The sequence below is a fragment of the Meles meles genome, chromosome 7, assembly GCF_922984935.1.
Source record: "Meles meles chromosome 7, mMelMel3.1 paternal haplotype, whole genome shotgun sequence".
Lineage (NCBI taxonomy): Eukaryota > Metazoa > Chordata > Mammalia > Carnivora > Mustelidae > Meles > Meles meles.
This window is the reverse complement of record NC_060072.1, coordinates 39,505,367-39,524,926: the sequence shown is the minus strand read 5'-3', so window position 1 is coordinate 39,524,926 and position 19,560 is coordinate 39,505,367. Positions and strand designations below refer to the sequence as shown.

General features: G+C 36.9%; 1 protein-coding gene across 4 annotated transcripts in view; it reads left to right on the top strand.

The window, feature by feature from the left end:
- The window catches only part of SYT1 (synaptotagmin 1), a 563,116-nt gene that overhangs the window by 407,406 nt on the left and 136,150 nt on the right, over positions 1-19,560 (top strand). For 3 of the 4 annotated variants that reach the window (XM_046013427.1, XM_046013428.1, XM_046013430.1), the window contains 3 exons: positions 497-619; positions 4,591-4,758; positions 7,979-8,146. In XM_046013427.1, coding sequence (XP_045869383.1) covers positions 497-619; positions 4,591-4,758; positions 7,979-8,146 — 459 coding nt within the window. The remainder of the gene's footprint in view (positions 1-496; positions 620-4,590; positions 4,759-7,978; positions 8,147-19,560) is intronic. The other variant, XM_046013429.1, reaches the window with a different exon arrangement.

The following is a 19,560-nucleotide window of genomic DNA, read 5'->3' as shown; positions in this document are numbered from 1 at the left end:
AGAATCATTTACTCAGCTATCTTTCTCATAGGAAACAAAGCAAGAAAAGGCCACGCATTTCATCTAAGTTCTCCACTGCATGTAACGATGATGTTTTACATGATGCTGAGCTTAGATTTCTTTAAACTACATGAATGTGACACCTGGCCTGGTTAATAGCATGTTTATCATACTTCTGAAAGAAGCAGTCTTACCAAAGCCAAACATGAATCCAAGTCGACATCTTCTCTGCACCAACTTGACATTTTTCGCTTGCCACATTTTGAGGGGCTTTTCCATTGCTTCCATATTGCTTGCTGACTGGGGAAGAAAATTCCGTGCACAAGTGGAATTTTAAAAATGTATAAGCAGCAAATGTGAATGTGTGTCAGACAAATGGATTTCCACATCTTAGTGCTTGCTTCTAACAGCTTGGAAGTATAACCACAGGCCCAGGTTGATACGGGTTTCAACGAATTCACCTGAATTCACATATAATTCATTTCCCTGCTCCTAGGCTCTCAAGGACGATGATGCCGAAACTGGATTGACTGATGGGGAAGAAAAAGAAGAACCCAAAGAAGAGGAGAAACTGGGAAAACTTCAGTATTCACTGGATTATGATTTCCAGAATAACCAGGTCTGAAGGGGTGGGAAATGACTTCTAATTCCATGATATTTTCTGAAATTACCAAGTAGAAATTGAAGCAAGATACTGCTTAAAACATTCCGTTTGCTCAGAGGGGAAAATGCAATTATCAAAGCTATTGATGAAATCATTTCAGAGTGCAGGCAGTCCCCTACTGGCTAATTTAACTTCTGATAATTAGAATTCACAGTATTCAACCGATTACATCTACTTATGGCACTTACGGCAGACAGGCAGAATACAAATGAACTTGCAAGGAGCAGTCCGATTCTGACAGCTCCCACCAGCCCATCAGCTTGAGCTACCACAATCTCCCTTGGAATTCATGGAATTCGATCTTGTTGAGGTGAACCACCATTCAACCAAAGCTTTAAAACAAAACCCGTTTGATAAGGAATTAAAGATGAAAAACTGGCTGCCTCTCATTAATTTCAAAGGCAGGCATGCCTTATCATGATACTAGGTAAAATTCCTAGCACCCAGGGGAGGAGAAAGACCAGCAACTTGATTTCTAGTGCCTGTGATTGCTGCCCAAAAACTGTTAAGGAACTCAAGGCAGTAACAGAACACTCCTGCTTTCAATTTCTCAAAAAGCTTTGATGTGCCACCTAGATGGATGATAATATTACTACCTTTTATTAACTGCATTATAAAGTTAGCTCAAAGGAAAATGTTTAAAATCTCTACATTAAAAAAAATTATAATCATAATTTTAAAAAAAACAACACCTTCTAGGACACATGAAGTTGATCATGTCCCTTTACCTTCTGATTTGTCAAATGAAAAAGGTAGGTAAGAATTAGTGGAGGGGCACCTGAGTAGCTCATTCATTTGAGTGTCTGACTCTCAGTTTTGGCGCAGATCACGATCTCAGAGTCCTGGGATCTGCCAACATTGGGTTCAGTGCTCCATGGCAGGAGTCTGCTTGAGGATTCTCTCTCTTCTGCCTCTTGGGCCTTTCCCCCACCCACATTCATGACATGGGCTTGCACGTACACTCGCGCACACTTGTGCGTGTTCTCTCCAATAGATAAAATCTTTAAATAAATTAAAAAAAAAAAAAGAATTAGTGGAATCAGCTGAATAAGAGATGGGGCTCTTGGGGCGCCTCTGTGGCTCAGTGGGTTAAAGCCTCTGCCCTAGGCTCGGGTCATGATCTCAGGGTCCTGGGATCGAGCCCTGCACATGATCTCAGGGTCCTGGGATCGAGCCCCGCATCTGGCTCGCTGCTCAGCGGGGAACCTGCTTCCCTTCCTCTCTCTCTCTGCCTGCCTCTCTGCCCACTTGTGATCTCTGTCAAATAAATAAATAAAATCTTTAAAAAAAAAGAGAGAGATGGGGCTCTTAAGAATCTTTAGGACAATGTTCTTGTCTGACAAAGGGAATTTAACTATTTTGTTTCACCTTTTTGGATGAGGAAAAAGTGATACATGTTAATACATTCACTTCTAATATAGCTTGTGTTAATTATTTCACTGATGTTGAAATAATGATGTTGATGAGAAATGAACAATACATAAAACACCAATATCAGCTCAGACAACCAAAGTCCAAAGTCAGTAACACTCTGAGAGTTCTATGTAGTTACAAGAATTCTGGGTGTTATTTAGAAATCAACAATTTAAATAATGTCTTCACTTTTTGAATTTCCAGAGGGTTCCTCATGAAGAATATACTGATAAGCTCTATCATACTAAAAAAATTTATTTGATCAGCTTCATTTCAGCCCTGGCTAGTTATTTTATAGTATATTCTAGAAAGCTGCATTTTGGTTACAGATACAAGTTTATAGGTACCGATTTATACATATTTATAAATACATCATTTATAGTTAATTAAATAGGGCATTTGAGATCACTTCTATCCCAGCTACCAAAATTTGACAATCAGGAGTTGGTCAAGAGCAAAACTTCCTAATAGTTACATATTCTGACAAAGATGAGGGTTAACATTAACATGTAACATTTTTTCCAGAAACTTAACATGACTTTATATACGTATCTGGTATTTTTTTCTTTTTTACTATTTTTATTCTCCTTTCATATTATCCAGGGAAATCTAGTGGTATATCATCCTGGTTAGTCATAATTTTGAAACTTCTAAGTTAGCTGGAGTACTTTAAGTATCATTTTATAAAGCGTCTTTAAGAAAACAGCACTGATTTTTTTTTACTCAAATATAATAAGTGCTTTTGCTGTTTCCCTTCTAGCAAACACCAAATTTTTAAGAAGGTATTTCATTCTGAAGATCTAGAAGATTCTAGCTGACAAAATATTTTTTAGTTCATATGCATCGATCTTTCCAAGTGTTCTCAGCTAATCTAATTTATGAACTGATTCTTTTGAATCATGAAAAAATAAAGCTTGAGGAATTTTATACATTAAGCTGTAATCAAATATACATGTTTGCTTACAGAAACTGAAAGTCAACCCTAAAGTGCTCTAAATGAGAAGTGTCATGGCAGAGGGAAAGCTCAAGCAGAAGAGGGGGAATGGGGTTAGAAGCAATTCCACCCCTTATCATCAAAATACCCCAAAATCTTTAAAATATAAGTTATCTAGGTTTAAGGAGTTTAGGTCATAGCACTAGTGCATCCCCTGCCCCAAAGCACATTCATTTCAAAAAGTGAGAGGGAGAAAATAGAATCTTGCTTATTCACATTGCTATCTAAAGGCAAATTCCAAATACCAACTTGGCAAATCAACACACTGTTTGCTTTACTAATCACGTCTTTATTTTAGCTATTCTTGAACTATCTGTATTTTGTATACCTGCAATCCAGCACTCTTACCGACACTCACTAAATTACTGAGCATTAAAATGGAAACATCAGTCATTCAGAGCATTGGTCCTGGTTAAAAACTGAACTAGTCAAAGTGCTCTTTTTACAAACGTGATGGGTCAGTTTTATAGAAAATGAATGTGACTTTTTTTTTTATTTAATGGAAGTGAATAGCATTTCTATTCTATCTGACTAAAAAGGCACAGACTCAAATGTTTCAGCCTGATGTGAAAAGCTGTAATGTAACTGCATTTACTGACACGTATATATCTTGTATAACCTTGATTAAGAGTCTACTTTTGTTTCCCATGTGAATCTAAACCAGTTTGTTGATACAAAACGTCTGCTGACAGAGCATCTGGAAGAGTCCACTCACACGTTTTAGTTTCTTCCCCAAAACAGTAACAATGCCAGCCTACATTCACAGTCCTAAAACAGGAATGTATCACTGAGAAAACAGACATGGAAAAATCTCAGTATTTGAAAAAAAAAATCAGAAACGTAGTCACTTAGCATTACAAACCGTATCTGTAATTTTACATTCTTTTATGTGAAGCTGAAATTATACTTCTTTGACTCCATGTCCCAGATTTAATTCCAGAATAAATAATAATTTTACTATAAGTTAAAATAAGAAGTAGGCAGCACACAAATAAAGGTCAAATGTGATAGAAACTTGCTCATCTGATTTTTATCTCAAAATGCTACCCAATTTCTAAGAAATTCCTATTTTGCTGGTCTGAAGCTTTGAGCGCAGAATAAAAATTTCCTACTTTATAATCACAGACTTCTTATTGTTTAACAATTTATTTCCACTTACAAATCATGCCCTGGAAAGGAAAATAATGCACGAGGGCTTTCAGCAACTGGAAAGTTATTTAATTGCAGCCCTTTTGCAAATATAAATTCCATATTTAACTGTAATCAGCAACCTTTTACAAGCCTCTTTTGTGCTTAAAACCAGGCTTCCCAGAGCCTGTATCTGTCATAATTGGGTTTCTGAAGTGTATATGGCTTGTTTCATTTGCCTTCTGTGTTTAGATTGATAAGAGAAATAGTTTATTAAAAGCAAAGAGGAAGAGAAAGCGAGAGATCATAATATGCAACATTGCAAACAAGTCAATCTTGTTCAAAATGTCCACCAATGCTCGTGTTTGTTGTATTCTGTCTCTCATTTCAGCTGCTGGTAGGGATTATCCAAGCTGCTGAGCTGCCTGCCTTAGACATGGGGGGCACATCTGATCCCTATGTCAAAGTGTTTCTGCTGCCCGATAAAAAGAAGAAATTTGAGACAAAAGTCCACCGAAAGACCCTTAACCCTGTCTTCAATGAGCAATTTACTTTCAAGGTATTTCTTTCTTTCTTTCTTTCTTTTTTTTTTGTTTGTACCTACTAATGACTTCTTCTCTGTGGTTTTCAAGATCAATCTCATCCTGACACATACATAGACGTGCACATAGCCCCTTGTTCAGAGGCTCACAGATGAGTCTATTCAGAATATTAAAAATTCTTAACTTCAGTCCAGTGAGGATTCTATATTGCATTTAGATGTGGTCAGTAGGATTTGGCTCAGCCATTTCAGAACAGACTATAGTCTGGAAGATAACGAGGCTGTCCTTCACGTCGCAAAAGGGAGGTCGACTACGGGTAAGCCAATAGACTTGCACATGTCCCCCTCTCTAAAATAGAGCCCAAGCAAGAATGAAATCATTCTTTCTCTAAGTCTCGAAGTTCCTGAAAATAAACCACTATCACAGAACTGAGTAAACTGTGTTCCACTGCTTCAATGGTAGCAACTGGCTTTACTCTCATTGTGAAATTCTGTGTATACACAGCCAATCTGAGCACACTGAAGCCATTCTTAACTATCAATGAAAAGAATAGGAACCCTTGTTTTTCAGCATTTCTAGACTTTTTCCCCCTCAACGGTCATCTCTTCCCTAATGGTCTCCATCTTGTTGAGACACCTCAGTTGACAAGCAATAACCAAAGGAGATTCTGGCCAAATGATAATGACTGGACAGAGAAATGTGATTGGTGAGCCTTGGGCATCTCTGCATATACACAGTCCCATAGCTCTTGCCTCGAAGTCATGCACAAAAACTGCACTTTCATAGCTCTCTTTAATCTGTGAAAAAAAAAATAAATGCATTACTTAAAATAATACATTTCTGAAAAATGAAAGGTCTGTGAATATGCCAGCAGGCAGATTCAGAACCCCTCATCTATCAGCCAGCCTTCGCGACAGCATGTGCCTCATGTTGGCAAATACTGCGTAGGAAATAAATGGATGAAACCGAGGGCATGAGTCATTTTCTCAAGCCCTGTTTCCAATTTCGCAAAAGAGCAGTGTCTTTCTCTTCACTCTGAAATTTGAGGTTTGAAGACAAAAAAAGTCTCCAATGTCTTGTCAGTAATCTTCTCTTGAAAAACTAAACTTTTCTATGCCCAGAGAGTTTGTTTAGAGTCACAATGAAAACATTCTGAAAGTACTCAGTTTATGAAGAACTAATCACTATGGCCAATGCACCACAAAACAAAATGAAAATAGAATAAAATACTGCAAATGGTAATCACAGTCATAACTATTTGACTACATTTTAATCTTAATTTAGGTCAGGAGTTTCTAACAACGATTTAAGAAGCAGATTCTTAAATTATTTGAAATAACCGGGGGACTTTGTTTTGAGTTACCTGTATGTTAATTTTAAAAATGTGTTCCTAAAATTTGATGAGGCATGTTTAATTATTAAAATTTTTAAATTGTCTATAAAATTTTGGCAGGTTCCATTTTATTTCAGGAATGTTAATCAAACCATAAATCGATCCAAAGTGTAATATATTTTGATACACTTAAGAACCATGATGCTGTTTCGAGAATGGTTAATTTTGCCAGTAGATTTTATAGATTATGCATCCTGAAATGCCAACGGACAAGTTGTTCAAATAGAAGCACAACAGTTTTAAGATAGGCTTTAAAACTGAGTTCAAATCGGCTTGACATGAACTTGACATCCCCAACCTAAATGCTGCTTCTTTTCCTCCAAACTCCCAGCTAAAGGAACTACTAATCATTCAAGTGACAAGTACAGAAGGCCTACAATGTCAACACTATGCTCAATGCCTCACATGGATTCATTCACTCAGCCTCAAACAGCCCTGTGAAGTGGGCGCTATTATCATCACTATTTGGTGAATGAAAAGTGTGAAGTTGGTTCACTTGCCCCAGGCCCTTCAGCTGGAAAGTGGGAAAACCCAGGCCCTGGCCTGCCTAACCCCAAGTCCAGGTTTTTTCAACTAATGTTATTTCAAAAGAATCACCAAAAAAAAAAAAAAAAAAAAAAAAAAAATCCAGAGTGATTTTGGAAATAAGATGAAATTTCTGGAGGTTATCCCTATTCTAAAATTCATCTCTTCCTTTGAAATTCAGCTATTGAGAAGGGTTTAATTTTTTCTCCCAAAATGAAAAATGTATTGTTCCTCTTTTTTAATCAAAGTATTTTAATCAGATTCCAAATAGATGACAAGTGACCAAAAAAACTCCTGAAAAACTGTAAATTCTTAAACATATACAGTCAAATATGCTTCCTTCCCCTTCCCTTAACATACAGAATTGATGGAGAAATGTTTGATGGAGCAAAGACAATCATTTACACTGATAAATAAAAATTGATCAAAACTTCAATACAAGTCTAAACAATTTCTTAATTAGGCATTTCTACCCAGTTACTGAAGTGAAGAGCACTGCTCTCCATGAATATTAAAAATGTCACTAATAAAATCCCAACCCATAGCATCTGTCCCAGATTCATCTGAGCAGCTGGAGAATTCATCAGTTCTTGGCCTTTTGCCACGACTCATCCTAAAAAGTGTCATACCTAAGAATGAACTTCAAGATCTATATTATAATGCATCTCTGATATTCAAAACATCCATTTTCTAGTCAGTTCCTGTCAATCAGTAAATTATTTTAGGGAGTAGGTAAGGCAACGTGTGAATTTCATTTCAATCCTTTCTGACTTCTAGCAGATCTTTTCATAAATCACTGCTCCATTCAATTGTGCCATCCAAATGGCTTGAAAGAGTTAACAGATTTTTTGAAACAAGTTTTTTACCTCAAATAAGTATACCCTGACAAGATAACTGATAACAATAACAAAATGTTCTACAAGGAAAACTTACACAGTCAAGTGCAATTAGCTTGGTTTATTCTTCTATCAAACAAATTCCCACCTGATCATTCTAATCATTCAAAAGATGAGTATTTAAGTGCCTACTGTGTACTGACACTATTAAATCTTAGGTGGTTATAGCATGACTAATAGTAAGACTCATTATCAATAATACAATAGCTTCTAGAACTTTAGGATAAAGTGATGACTACGTTTGAGTCCCTATTGTCACCCAATTCAGCTGCAAGTAGTTATTCAAACAAATTAATTTTTAAAAAGTACAATTATCCTCCTTTCGTTTATCCAATTAAGTATTAAAATTAAACACTATGAACAAGTCACCCATTTTCAGCATTTTTGTGACCAGATTTTTATCCTCCTCTCTTTTTTATTTAGGTGCCCTATTCAGAATTGGGTGGCAAGACCCTGGTGATGGCCGTGTATGACTTTGACCGTTTCTCTAAGCATGACATCATTGGGGAATTTAAAGTCCCCATGAACACAGTGGATTTCGGTCATGTAACTGAGGAATGGCGTGATCTGCAGAGTGCCGAGAAGGAAGAGGTAAGGAAAACATTAGCATTTCTAATACGACAAGCTGTACTTGCCAGTTGCTCCCCACATAATAACCTATTGAAAGAATCTCTCTGCACACAATGATGTGGTCCTCCAGCTGCTGACAGCTGGCAAAATAGAGTTAAGGGATTGATTGCATAACCTCATTAAAAAGTACACAGGTCTTCTGGGTCTTATTTGAAAGAAAAGAGAAAGATTTGCGTGCTGTGTCTATAGATAATTCCCTGGACACACACACACGCCCACTATCTGCTTCCAAAAAGCTTCCAAAATGCCAGACACGCACACATCTACTTCTTTAAAAGGACAGTGAAAAATCATCTTATTCTTTGTATTTTTCCACAATCATTTTGTGTTTTCTACATAGGTTATGTAGCTATTAAACAGAAATCAAATAGCACTTTCCCCTTGATTATGTCTGCATATCATAGACCGTTCATTGTTTCTCCACAGATATCGGAGTATGATGGGTGGAACATCAAATATAATTCACAAAGGCTGATATTAAATCCATTTTTTAAATGACTCACATTTTTATAGTACTCTTCACATTGTTTTTCCCCAGTTTTAACAGTTCAGCCTGGAATTTTTCTGTGATTTAAAAAGGAAAGTTCAATATCCTTAGTGCATTTAAACTACATAATAATCAATTCTATTTGATTATGCTATGCCTGCCTAGCGTTTTTCTGTGCAAATGTTTCAACAGGCCAATATGAGAAAGGCAAACAACTCTAACTTCTTTGAATTCCCAAAACAACTCCTTTTCCAGCCACTTCTGGGGTCCTGACCATCCCTTGGGTGATTATAAGCCCAAGGGATTGTCAATGGCCTCCTTCATTCAGGATTTCTAGGATTGTGTCAAGTGTGATCACTTTGGGGCCACCAGGGAGATGAAAAGAGAGGCCCAAGCCCTCAGAGAAATTCAGCCAAGCCCATTACCTGGGAGTCCTCTCAACCTGAGATTTTCTATGACTGATGTAACTCAGTGAGGTTTTAGAACAGGTTTGTTGATTGCTGTACTGCACTCAAATCTTGTTAGTGCTCTAAAATTATTATGTGGTTGTAAAAAAGGAATAAAAGGTACTTGAGCTGAGCTCTGCTTTCCTTTTGGAAAGAAAGATATATAACTTAACCAAGTATGTTAGTCAGAATTAGATTCATGGATATTGAAATCAATTTAGCCTCACTGTGGATATTATTCAAAAACCACGCAAGGATAATATTGAGTTTTTAAATTTTGTTATTTTTATAAGTAGTTCTTCTCTTTGAGTGCACTAGTATCAATATTAAACCCAGCATGTTTGAAAACAATCACTTGATCATAATGTTTCTAATTATTGAGCAAATAATGAGCTGTTTTGTTGAATTTTTATATTTTGTTGAAATGTTTTACTTTATAAATTCCTTGCAGTTGGGGTGCACAGTGGACTATAACAAATACTTATTAACGGAAAGGATTTTTATTAGCTGACTGGTTAGTGGTTAGCCTGTTGGGTATCAGAATATGACCCACTCATCCCTCACAATAGTTACCTGTCCAGAGTTCATACTGCTCACCTTCACCTGATCACTATCTAGTGGTGTGGTATTACAAGATCATGCTTAACTGGGTTTCTGAAAAGTTGGCAAATATTTTTGCCTGAGTTAAGAAAATGTTTAAGAAAAAAAAATAAAGAAAATGTAAGCCATCTAACAGTTCTCCTCTTTCGAAAATTCTTTGAATATGAAGAGTTTTAGACTTGGCAATAGGCCCAACAGGCTTGGTTCTAGACTCTAGCAGAGTAGATAGACTGACCAAAAAGAATCACATTTTTCTTTTCACCCTTTTACTTGCTCTCTTCTTTCTCTCTATTTCCTTCTTTCTTCTTCCATGTCTTCTCTCCCTATCTATGACTTTTGTAGCCCAACTCATTCAAAACTATTATGTGGATATTTACCATATAGCACTACATTTCTAGAACTGTGTAAGTACTAAACAAAGTGAAATGGGTAGCCCCTGCTCCTACTTTCACAGTATATAGTGTGGTCTCCTTTTCCTTCCTCATGCCAATCTTTGTGTTACTCACTGTCAGTGACCCTGGTTTTAGGAAAAAGTCCTGTCTGAAAATCAAACATTCCTGGTTTTCAATTCTGACAAATCCATTTACCAGACCAGAGAACTTGGACACATCGCTTAAGCTCTCTAAAATTCAGTCTGTTGATCTAGAAAGTGGTTTACCATTATCTAGGCCTTGTCTTACAGATTAAGTAGGATAGAGTATTAAGTGCTTAGTAGAGAGCCTGGTATGTGGTAAGTAAGCAATGAGCAAGAGATCTCCCATTCTTTCTTTTTGGCCCATCTTTTCTGTGTTCTTTTACTTTGTTTTTACCTCCCTATTCATTCTGGCCTTTTCCCTCTATCCAAATCTACTTTTCTCTTCCTTTTTCTCACCACCATTCTACTTACTGGATGTCTCTGCAAGTTTTTAATGGGAAATAATTCTACAACTGCATTTTTAAACTCTTGAGTCTTTCCTCTTTGATATCTACTTGGGGATAGCAATTTTAATTTGAAGTTGAGTGACTATTTCCTTTTATCATGATATAGGAAGCCTCATAAAACAGATGTCTAGCTTATGAAATATCTCCAGATGACTACAACCAGGTATAAATTTTCTCATAATAAATGAAGTAAGATTCCAATCACATTTTTGTACCTGAATAATTACTTATTCTCATTGATATATGCTCTATTTATTTCATGCTACTGTCCATTAACTGCAGAAAATTATATTTGTATGACTAAATTGTAGTCCAAATTTACTTTGGTTCTCACAATTTTAAAGATATTGTTTTTCCATTTTACATGAACAATTCCGTCCATGATTTTCATTTTCTTTTTTTTATCTAACAGTGTTAAGTGTTGTTTTTAATATAAAAAGTAAAAGGAATTTATGAAAATAAGGGGAAAGGGAATTCAAGAAACAGCTTTGGAATCTAGAAACCGAGCCACTCATCACAGTAGTCTGGTTCAGGTTGGCGCTTGGATTTAAACAAGTTAAATCCAACCCGCTGAGATCCAACCCTGTGATTTTAGCTTTATTGTCAGTAAGTTAAAAATCACAAAAGTCATAAGATAGTGAAGCAATTATGTAAGTTAAAAATTTGTTATTTTAGTGATCAGCTAAATGTGCAAGCAGTTTAGGAGAGAAAAGGGGGAAGTAGCCTTATCTGGAAGTTCCCAAGCACCTGTTGAAAATGTAAAGGTGTGTAAAGGAGATAAGCTATGCCAGGAAGAGTCCTAACAAGCACAGAGCTCCCACTGTTAGATTCTAGCCCCTAGGGAAAGCATCTCTGGTCAGGTTTCCATTCTGACTTGGCAAGTTTCTCTGACACAGTCAAAGCCTCCTTACTGGTTTAAGTTCACTCAAGTTGTCTCTCCTTCCACCTTCTAACAGATGAAGATGGAATTTGACTTTACAGACCACTAGACCTTTTTCTTACTTTTGTTTCTTTAAAACAGAAATGTACATCCTCTGAGTGGAAAGACAAGAACATAAAGCTTTTCTTTTTTCCCTTTTTTTAGTATAGGGCCTCAAAAATCATCCTTTTACAAATGCCTTTTTAATCATCCATTTGCAAAATGTTTCTACTATTATAACCTCAGGCTACGTTTTTGAGATTTTCTTTTTAATCATCCAAAAAATATTGATGCGGCCCACAGGTCAAACCTGAACCCAGCCCTCATACTTTTACAATAGTCCATTAAAGTGATACAACTGCTTAATTACTTCAAATGTTACAATCAATGGCTATAATTCCATTTTTCTTTTCTTCTTAAATTTTAATTATCATTTTAGAAAGTGTCTCAGTTCTGCACCCCAGCATCAGGTATCGTTAAAGCACTTAGTTCCTTTTTTTTTTTTTTTGCATTTTATCCCTAACTTTTATGTATTTTTAGTATTTTGTCCCTAATTTATATATTTTAACCTCCACTACTACCTCTTCTCTCTAAAGACAACATAAGAAAGAGATAACGCCAGAAAACAACTGAGCCTTTTTTCTTTTTACTTTCAAACAAGTAATTTTTTTCCTCCATTAGAGAATAAGCCTATCACCTCTGCTTTGTGTAGAATTCGATAAAGAGTGGTTTTTAAATGAGATTCTGTAATCCAGTGCAAATGGAAAAAAAAATGATTGCTGAATTAAAGCTAGTTGGAACATAATTTAATTAGTACCCAAGCAGAAGGAAAGAGAAACTACTTTATTGCCTTAATAGAAAATCAATTTTGCAACAAAATTTCACATTTTTAAGCCTAATTAGAAAAACATTTACTTCACAGAAAAGCATTTGGAAAATACATATTCAGTCAAATGGCAAAAATTGTTCTGCCTCCAATGGTCAATTACTTGATATTTCTTTGGAATGAGTTAAAGTCATTATTCCTTATGACATCTCTTATGGCCAAAGATCATAAAAGAACTGATGTTATTTCTAAGTGTACTTAGTAGTCAGATGGTAACTCATACCCTCTGAGAATTTCTGCACAGCAAATCAATGCCATGAATGGAAATCCTCCCAAAGGTTAATTGGTGGAATTTAAACATGGATGCCAATAAGAACCTTCCTTGTCATTTACAATCCATCACATTAGAGAAATCCACCAAAGACACCTATTTTGATCCATAACATTACAGAAAATTATATTTATTTAAAAAAAGTAATTTTTTTTACTTGTTCATTGTCTGCCTTTCCTACCCTCCCCCCCAGCCCTAAGACTATAAGCTCCATCCCAGCTGTGGCCATACCTATTGTTCCCCACTATGAGACCCAATTTGATCACAGAGGCCAGCACACAGTAGGTGTGCAAAAATATTTTTGATTGAAGGAATGGGGGAAGGTGTTTATTATACTATGAGATATTTCAGAACTCCCTTTTTAAAGTCCCTATCAATAACAATAATTCTGTTCTTATTTTATAAATGAAGTCCAGGATCTTCTGAAAGCCCATCAACAAAATACACTAGCATTAAACAATGAAAATGGTTTACTAGCTTTTTGGGTATTTTGGCTTTTCTTTTTTCAGGATTTTATTTATTTATTTGAGAGAAAGAAAGAGAGAGCACACATGAGCAAGGAGAGGGGCAGAGACACAGAATCTCAAGCGGACTTTGTCCAATGTGGGGCTCTACCTCATGACCCATGAGATCATGACCTGAGCCAAAACCAAAAGTTAGATGCTCAACTGACTGGGCCACCCAGGCACCCCAGTCTGTTTCTTTTAAAAGAGAGGCAGTGTAGATGCTTAGCAAAATCACTGTTGTTCCTGCTTTTGTTGATGGTCATTAAGATGATAATAGTTGTTAAGGCTTATTCAGTATGTTGTCCTCTGCAGCATTCTTGTCACCCTGTTTTCATGATGCACAGAAAGCCTTGTGGTTTCGCTTAGTTTAACTTTATCTGAAAAGTTAAGACTTAGTGAAAGCTATGATGTCAGTCTCTGCTTGCAACATAGAAATTTACCCAGGAAGAAGTGGAGAAGAATCCACTCCAAGGAGACTTCAAAGCATACGAACAAATATCTAAGTTTATCATAGAGTATTAATCGCTACTCAGATTTATAACACAATAGATATGATATAGTGATATCGAGTTGTCTTATAATAAGACCATGATATAATTTAGTGCATTTAGTATATATATATGTTCGTTTTATAGGACTTGGAGTATAATAATTCCATTTCAACTATTACAGAAGTAGAGTTGCCTTTGATTTTTTAGCGTGTTTTTGGCCATAGCTATGGTTTACTTGATTTTGAGTCTTCCATTAGAATTTCAGTCTCCAATTATAACTGTATTGCTATGCATAACAAGCATTGTCTGCTCCACGATGTGGTTTCTGAGGACATCATAGGAAAAAGAAAATAACTTGAAATATCCCTCTAGTGTGTAGTAGCACTTGATTGCCTTTCTAGTTAAGAAGACTTTTCATGCACAAATGGACGAGACTAATCCTCACTTCACTGAGTTTCTAAATGAAAATTTAATATCGTTTTATTTTGCATTATGAATTCTCTAGAAAAGTAATCTAAATTTAGACTTTAAAGAATTAAATTGAGGGAGAGAGACTCTGGGTATTTTCAAAATACCTTTGATGACCTTGTATTGTCATACTTTAACCTGCGGCACTGCCCTCCCCTTCACAACTCTCACCACCCAGAGGCTTGTATTCCCAGTTCTGCTCTCATTTCCAAAACTCACCTTTATTAAAACTTACTTTAACTTCTCCACCTAAGCTAGAAACACAAATAATAAAAGCTACCTTTCACGGAGAGTCTACTATAAGCCAAGGAAAATAGTTCTCACAACACTCTTCAAAATTGTCATTATTGTATCTATTTACTGTATCTATTTATTGTATCTATTTACAAAATGAAGGGATAAGACCTGAAGCCCAGGAAAGCCTGAGTAATTTGTCCAAGTTCATACAACTATGGCAGAGCTAAAATCCAAAACAGGTCTAAAGCCCAAACTTTTTCTACTTAACCATACTGTCTTTGTTAGGCAGTCTTTTCCAATCTTTTCAGCCCCCAAAATAGAGCTGTAAACTCAATTTAAATACAATAACAAAAAAACCAACTGATGGGAACTAGTTTTTCTCAGCTTTGACTTATTTTTTTCAGAATCTTAACATTTGGTCAGTCTGCTTTGACAACTTACACATTGTTAAAACTTACATATATATATATATTTTTTTTGCTCTCTTCAATAATATAATATATTGCAAATGTATGCAACATAGCAAAAAAAAAAAAAAAAACCCAGCTCTGGCATTTTGTTTCTTCTTAATATTTCAAATACTCAGCATGAACTCCTGCCCAAGATACAAAGCCTGCAAATGCCAAAGTACTCATTAATACAAACATGTTATTATTTACTCATGAGTGCTGATGAACTTAATGAAGGCAGAGGGATTTCTCTTTGCATTTAAAAAAATAGAATATAAATTCCTATCCATTCATTTAAAATGCAGTATCTATGCAATTAGTATAAAAATATATTATAAAGTATATGAAGTATATAAAACAAAAAATTAACACTCACATATGGGAAGTGGCAATAATAGTAACAAAACTTTATAAGATAAAATAATTAAAAGCTTCAGGAAGAGCAGAGTGAGAAATATAAATTCAAATGTACCATATGTTTTAAGCCACAAGAAAAAACATGGACAGGGAGGCGCCCCTGAAGACTGGGAAAAAGTGAACCAGTTGTTAAAACGGAGAATTGGAATAGGCAGAAAGAAAAGGAAAATGCCCTCCAGATGTGAAAAAAGGTCAGCAAGAGCCAATTTACAGAGCTGAGACTGCCAACACCAGGCCTGGCGAAGAGTGGAGTGTGAGCTTTAACAGATACCCTGCAACAGGATAAACGAGACTGAACGAAGCAGTGTGCTGACAGCGTGTTTCTTAAACGTCAGACGGACGAATCTAGACTCAGGTCACTAAGTGAACCTTGTTCTTCCCAAGGACAAGCCTTGGACTAGGAGGGCCAGAAACACTTCTGTGCCAAAAACTCTACTAATGGCTTCTCTCACATTATTTCATGTAATTCTTGGGTCAGTCCTGTGGGGTAACTCTTCTTCTCCCTGTTCCACATATTAGAAATATAATTTGGGCGCCTGGGTGGCTCAGAGGATTAAGCCTCTGCCTTCAGCTCGGGTCATGGTCTCAGGGTCCTGGGATCGAGTCCCACATTGGGCTCTCTGCTCAGCGGGGAGCCTGCTTCCCCCTCTCTCTGCCTGCCTCTCTGCCTACTTGTGATCATCTCTCTCTGTGTGTCAAATAAATAAATAAAATCTTTTAAAAAAAGAAAATATAATTTGCCCAGTGCCACCCAGAAAACAAACAACAGAGCACAGATTTAGACCCAGGTCTGCCTGAATCACAAGCCCGTTTTCTCTCTACTCTGCCATATAGCCACTCAGCTGACGAAAGCTCAGGGAGTACATGGATGTGGTCTCTTGCACCTTATCTCCAGAGCCTATTACTGCACCTGGAATACCCACAGTGTTTAAATATTTCCAAGTGAACTGAACAAATTAGAATGAGATGAGAATTTTATCAAACATTACATCCTGAGTTATACCACCTTCAGGGAGGTCATCTTTGAAAGATGCCCAGTTGTCCCAGGGTACTGCTTATATGGTAGCCCAAAATCTTTTGAATTCTATCTTCTCCCTCCAGGAGTCTCTCTCAGTATACAGCCCATTCTTTTCTCAATCGTGGTTTCTTTTTGTCTTCCCAAGGTACATTTTATTGAAATGGCCGTAAACTCTTTAGTGTCCTGTAGGAATGGATGATCAAGTGGAGAAAAGCAATTTCAGTTACTGTGGTAAAAGAAGAGGATGGATGTTCTTGTAAGCTTTGTATTCTGACTCCGGCCAAAATGTTGCGAGTATTAGCATCATTGGGTGGTCTCTCACATGGGTCACTATGGGAAACATTATTAGGAGATACAAGTTCTGACACATCTAATATGAAGGAATCCAATTGTTTTAATAGCAACTGAGGTAAGGGTTAGGTTTTCTTTTAACTCAAAGAATATAAGAGTTATTAGTTGAATTTTGAGTAAAGCAGAGTAGAGTAGTTTAGCAGCACGGATTTTTGAATATAGATTGGTAGAGCACCAAGTGAAGAGTGGGAGTTGAAAGGGGAACAAACAGAAAACAAAAGAATGGGGAAAATGACATAGGTAAGGACAGTCTTGCCTGTATCAGGTTTACTACTGAAATAGTGAAGAGGTTCTTGAGTGGGAAGCAACGGGCTCAATACAGGAGAATGTCTTACTCTCTCGTGTCCTCCATCTTCCCCACATTTGGATCTTTTACAATGTAATCCTTTCTGGGGAGTTCATCATATGTTTTGCAACTTTTTTTTTATTATCTTGTTTGTGAATTCTTCAAATTAAATGTTTTTACCTTCTGTCTCACTCCTACCTCACTCTGAGCAGGCCAAATGTTTGTGTTGTGAAATCCGTAATCCATTACAATCTGTTACTCTGCAAGTAGATGAAATGTCAGCAGTTGAGTTGTACTGTGTGTACGACAGAAAAAAGGAGACGAGAACTCACTGAGAAACACCAGCTTAAATAACTAAAAGATCAAAGAGAAGGATCATCCACACCCACACTTGCTTGTTTTAAACAAGGCTAAAAGTTTTTTATGAATTTTATGAACAAGAGTCTCCAAATTGTTTTAAGTGACTTTAATTCATTTATTTTTATTTATTCAGCAGGTATGTATTAAGTCCCTTTTATTAGCCAGAGACAATGCCAGTTTTCAGGAATAGAAGACCGACCCATTAAGCTTAGACAGTTAAACTTTTATGGTAACACAGCACCATAGGGGAGATTAAAGCTCTGGCCTTGACTCGGCCTATGTGGACCCAACCATGACTCCACTTACTATCAGTGTTGCTTAACCCTTCCTTAAAATGGGTTATTACCCACCTGAGTGAGCTAAGATACACTCTAAATGAGATCATTCACATGAAGTACTTAGAACAATTCTTGGCACCTAATAAACTCTGAGTAAATGTTATTCTTCTTGTTGGAAACACAGACCAGTCCCCTTCTTTCCTGGTCAGCAAACAAACAAACAAACAAACAAAAAACCCATCACCCTGACCACTAGACCTGTATCTTCCTTTTTGTGAAGAGACTTGGACAGACCAAGGATTCAGGGGGCATTATCAGGCATTGTTTTGATCAAAAGGTGGTGTCTGAGCTTAGACCCCAAGGCTGAGAGACTGTGAAGTATGAAAAGAGGTCCTAAATGACAGTGGGGGGGGAAGGCAATTCACCTCCTAAGTGTATACACAAGAAAAATGGAGGCACATGTACACACACACACACATCACCAAAACAAACAAAAACAAAAAACTGTATGAGAATGTTCACAGCAGTGTTTTTTTTTTTCAGGTTTTTATTTTATTTTATTTTATTTTATTTTATTTGTTTATTTACAGTATAACAGTGTTCATTGTTTTGGCATCACACCCAGTGCTCCATGCAGTACGTGCCCTCCCTATTACCCACCACCTGGTTCCTAACCTCCCACCCCACCCCCCCACCCCACCCCCGCCACCCCTTCATAACCCTCTGGTTGTTTTTCAGAGTCCATAGTCTCTCATGGTTCATCTCCCCTTCCAGTTTCCCTCAACTCCCTCTCCTCTCCATCTCCCCATGTCCTCCATGTTATTTGTTATGCTCCACAAATAAGTGAGACCATATGATACTTGACTCTCTCTGCTTGACTTATTTCGCTCAGCATAATTTCTTCCAGTCCCGTCCATGTTGCTACAAAAGTTGGGTATTCGTCCTTTCTGATGGAGGCATAATACTCCATTGTGTATATGGACCACATCTTCCTTATCCATTCATCCGTTGAAGGGCATCTTGGTTCTTTCCACAGTTTGACGACCGTAGCCATTGCTGCAATAAACATTGGGGTACATATGGCCCTTCTTTTCACTACATCTGTATCTTTGGGGTAAATACCCAGCAGTGCAATTGCAGGGTCATAGGGAAGCTCTATTTTTAATTTCTTCAGGAATCTCCACACTGTTCTCCAAAGTGGCTGCACTAACTTGCATTCCCACCAACAGTGTAAGAGGGTTCCCCTTTCTCCACATCCTCTCCAACACACGTTGTTTCCTGTCTTGCTAATTTTGGCCATTCTAACTGGTGTATCTCAATGTTGTTTTAATTTGAATCTCCCTGATGGCTAGTGATGATGAACATTTTTTCATGTGTCTGATAGCCATTTGTATGTCTTCGTTGGAGAAGTGTCTGTTCATATCTTCTGCCCATTTTTTGATATGATTATCTGTTTTGTGTGTGTTGAGTTTGAGAAGTTCTTTATAGATCCTGGATATCAACCTTTTGTCTGTACTGTCATTTGCAAATATCTTCTCCCATTCCGTGGGTTGCCTCTTTGTTTTGTTGACTGTTTACTTTGCTGCGCAGAAGCTTTTGATCTTGATGAAGTCCCAAAAGTTCATTTTTGCTTTTGTTTCCTTGGCCTTTGGAGACATATCTTGAAAGAAGTTGCTGTGGCTGATATCGAAGAGGTTATTGCCTATGTTCTCCTCTAGGATTCTGATAGATTCCTGTCTCACGTTGAGGTCTTTTATCCATTTCGAGTTTATCTTTGCGTACGGTGTAAGAGAATGGTCGAGTTTCATTCTTCTACATATCGCACAGCAGTGTTTTTTAACAGCCAAAAATCAGAAGGAGCTCCAACTTCCATCAGCTGGTAAATAATTCAACATGCTATATACATAAAGCAGAATATTATTCAGCCACACACACAAAGAACAATGCAGTTCTGATATAGGCTACAATACAGATGAACCAGAAG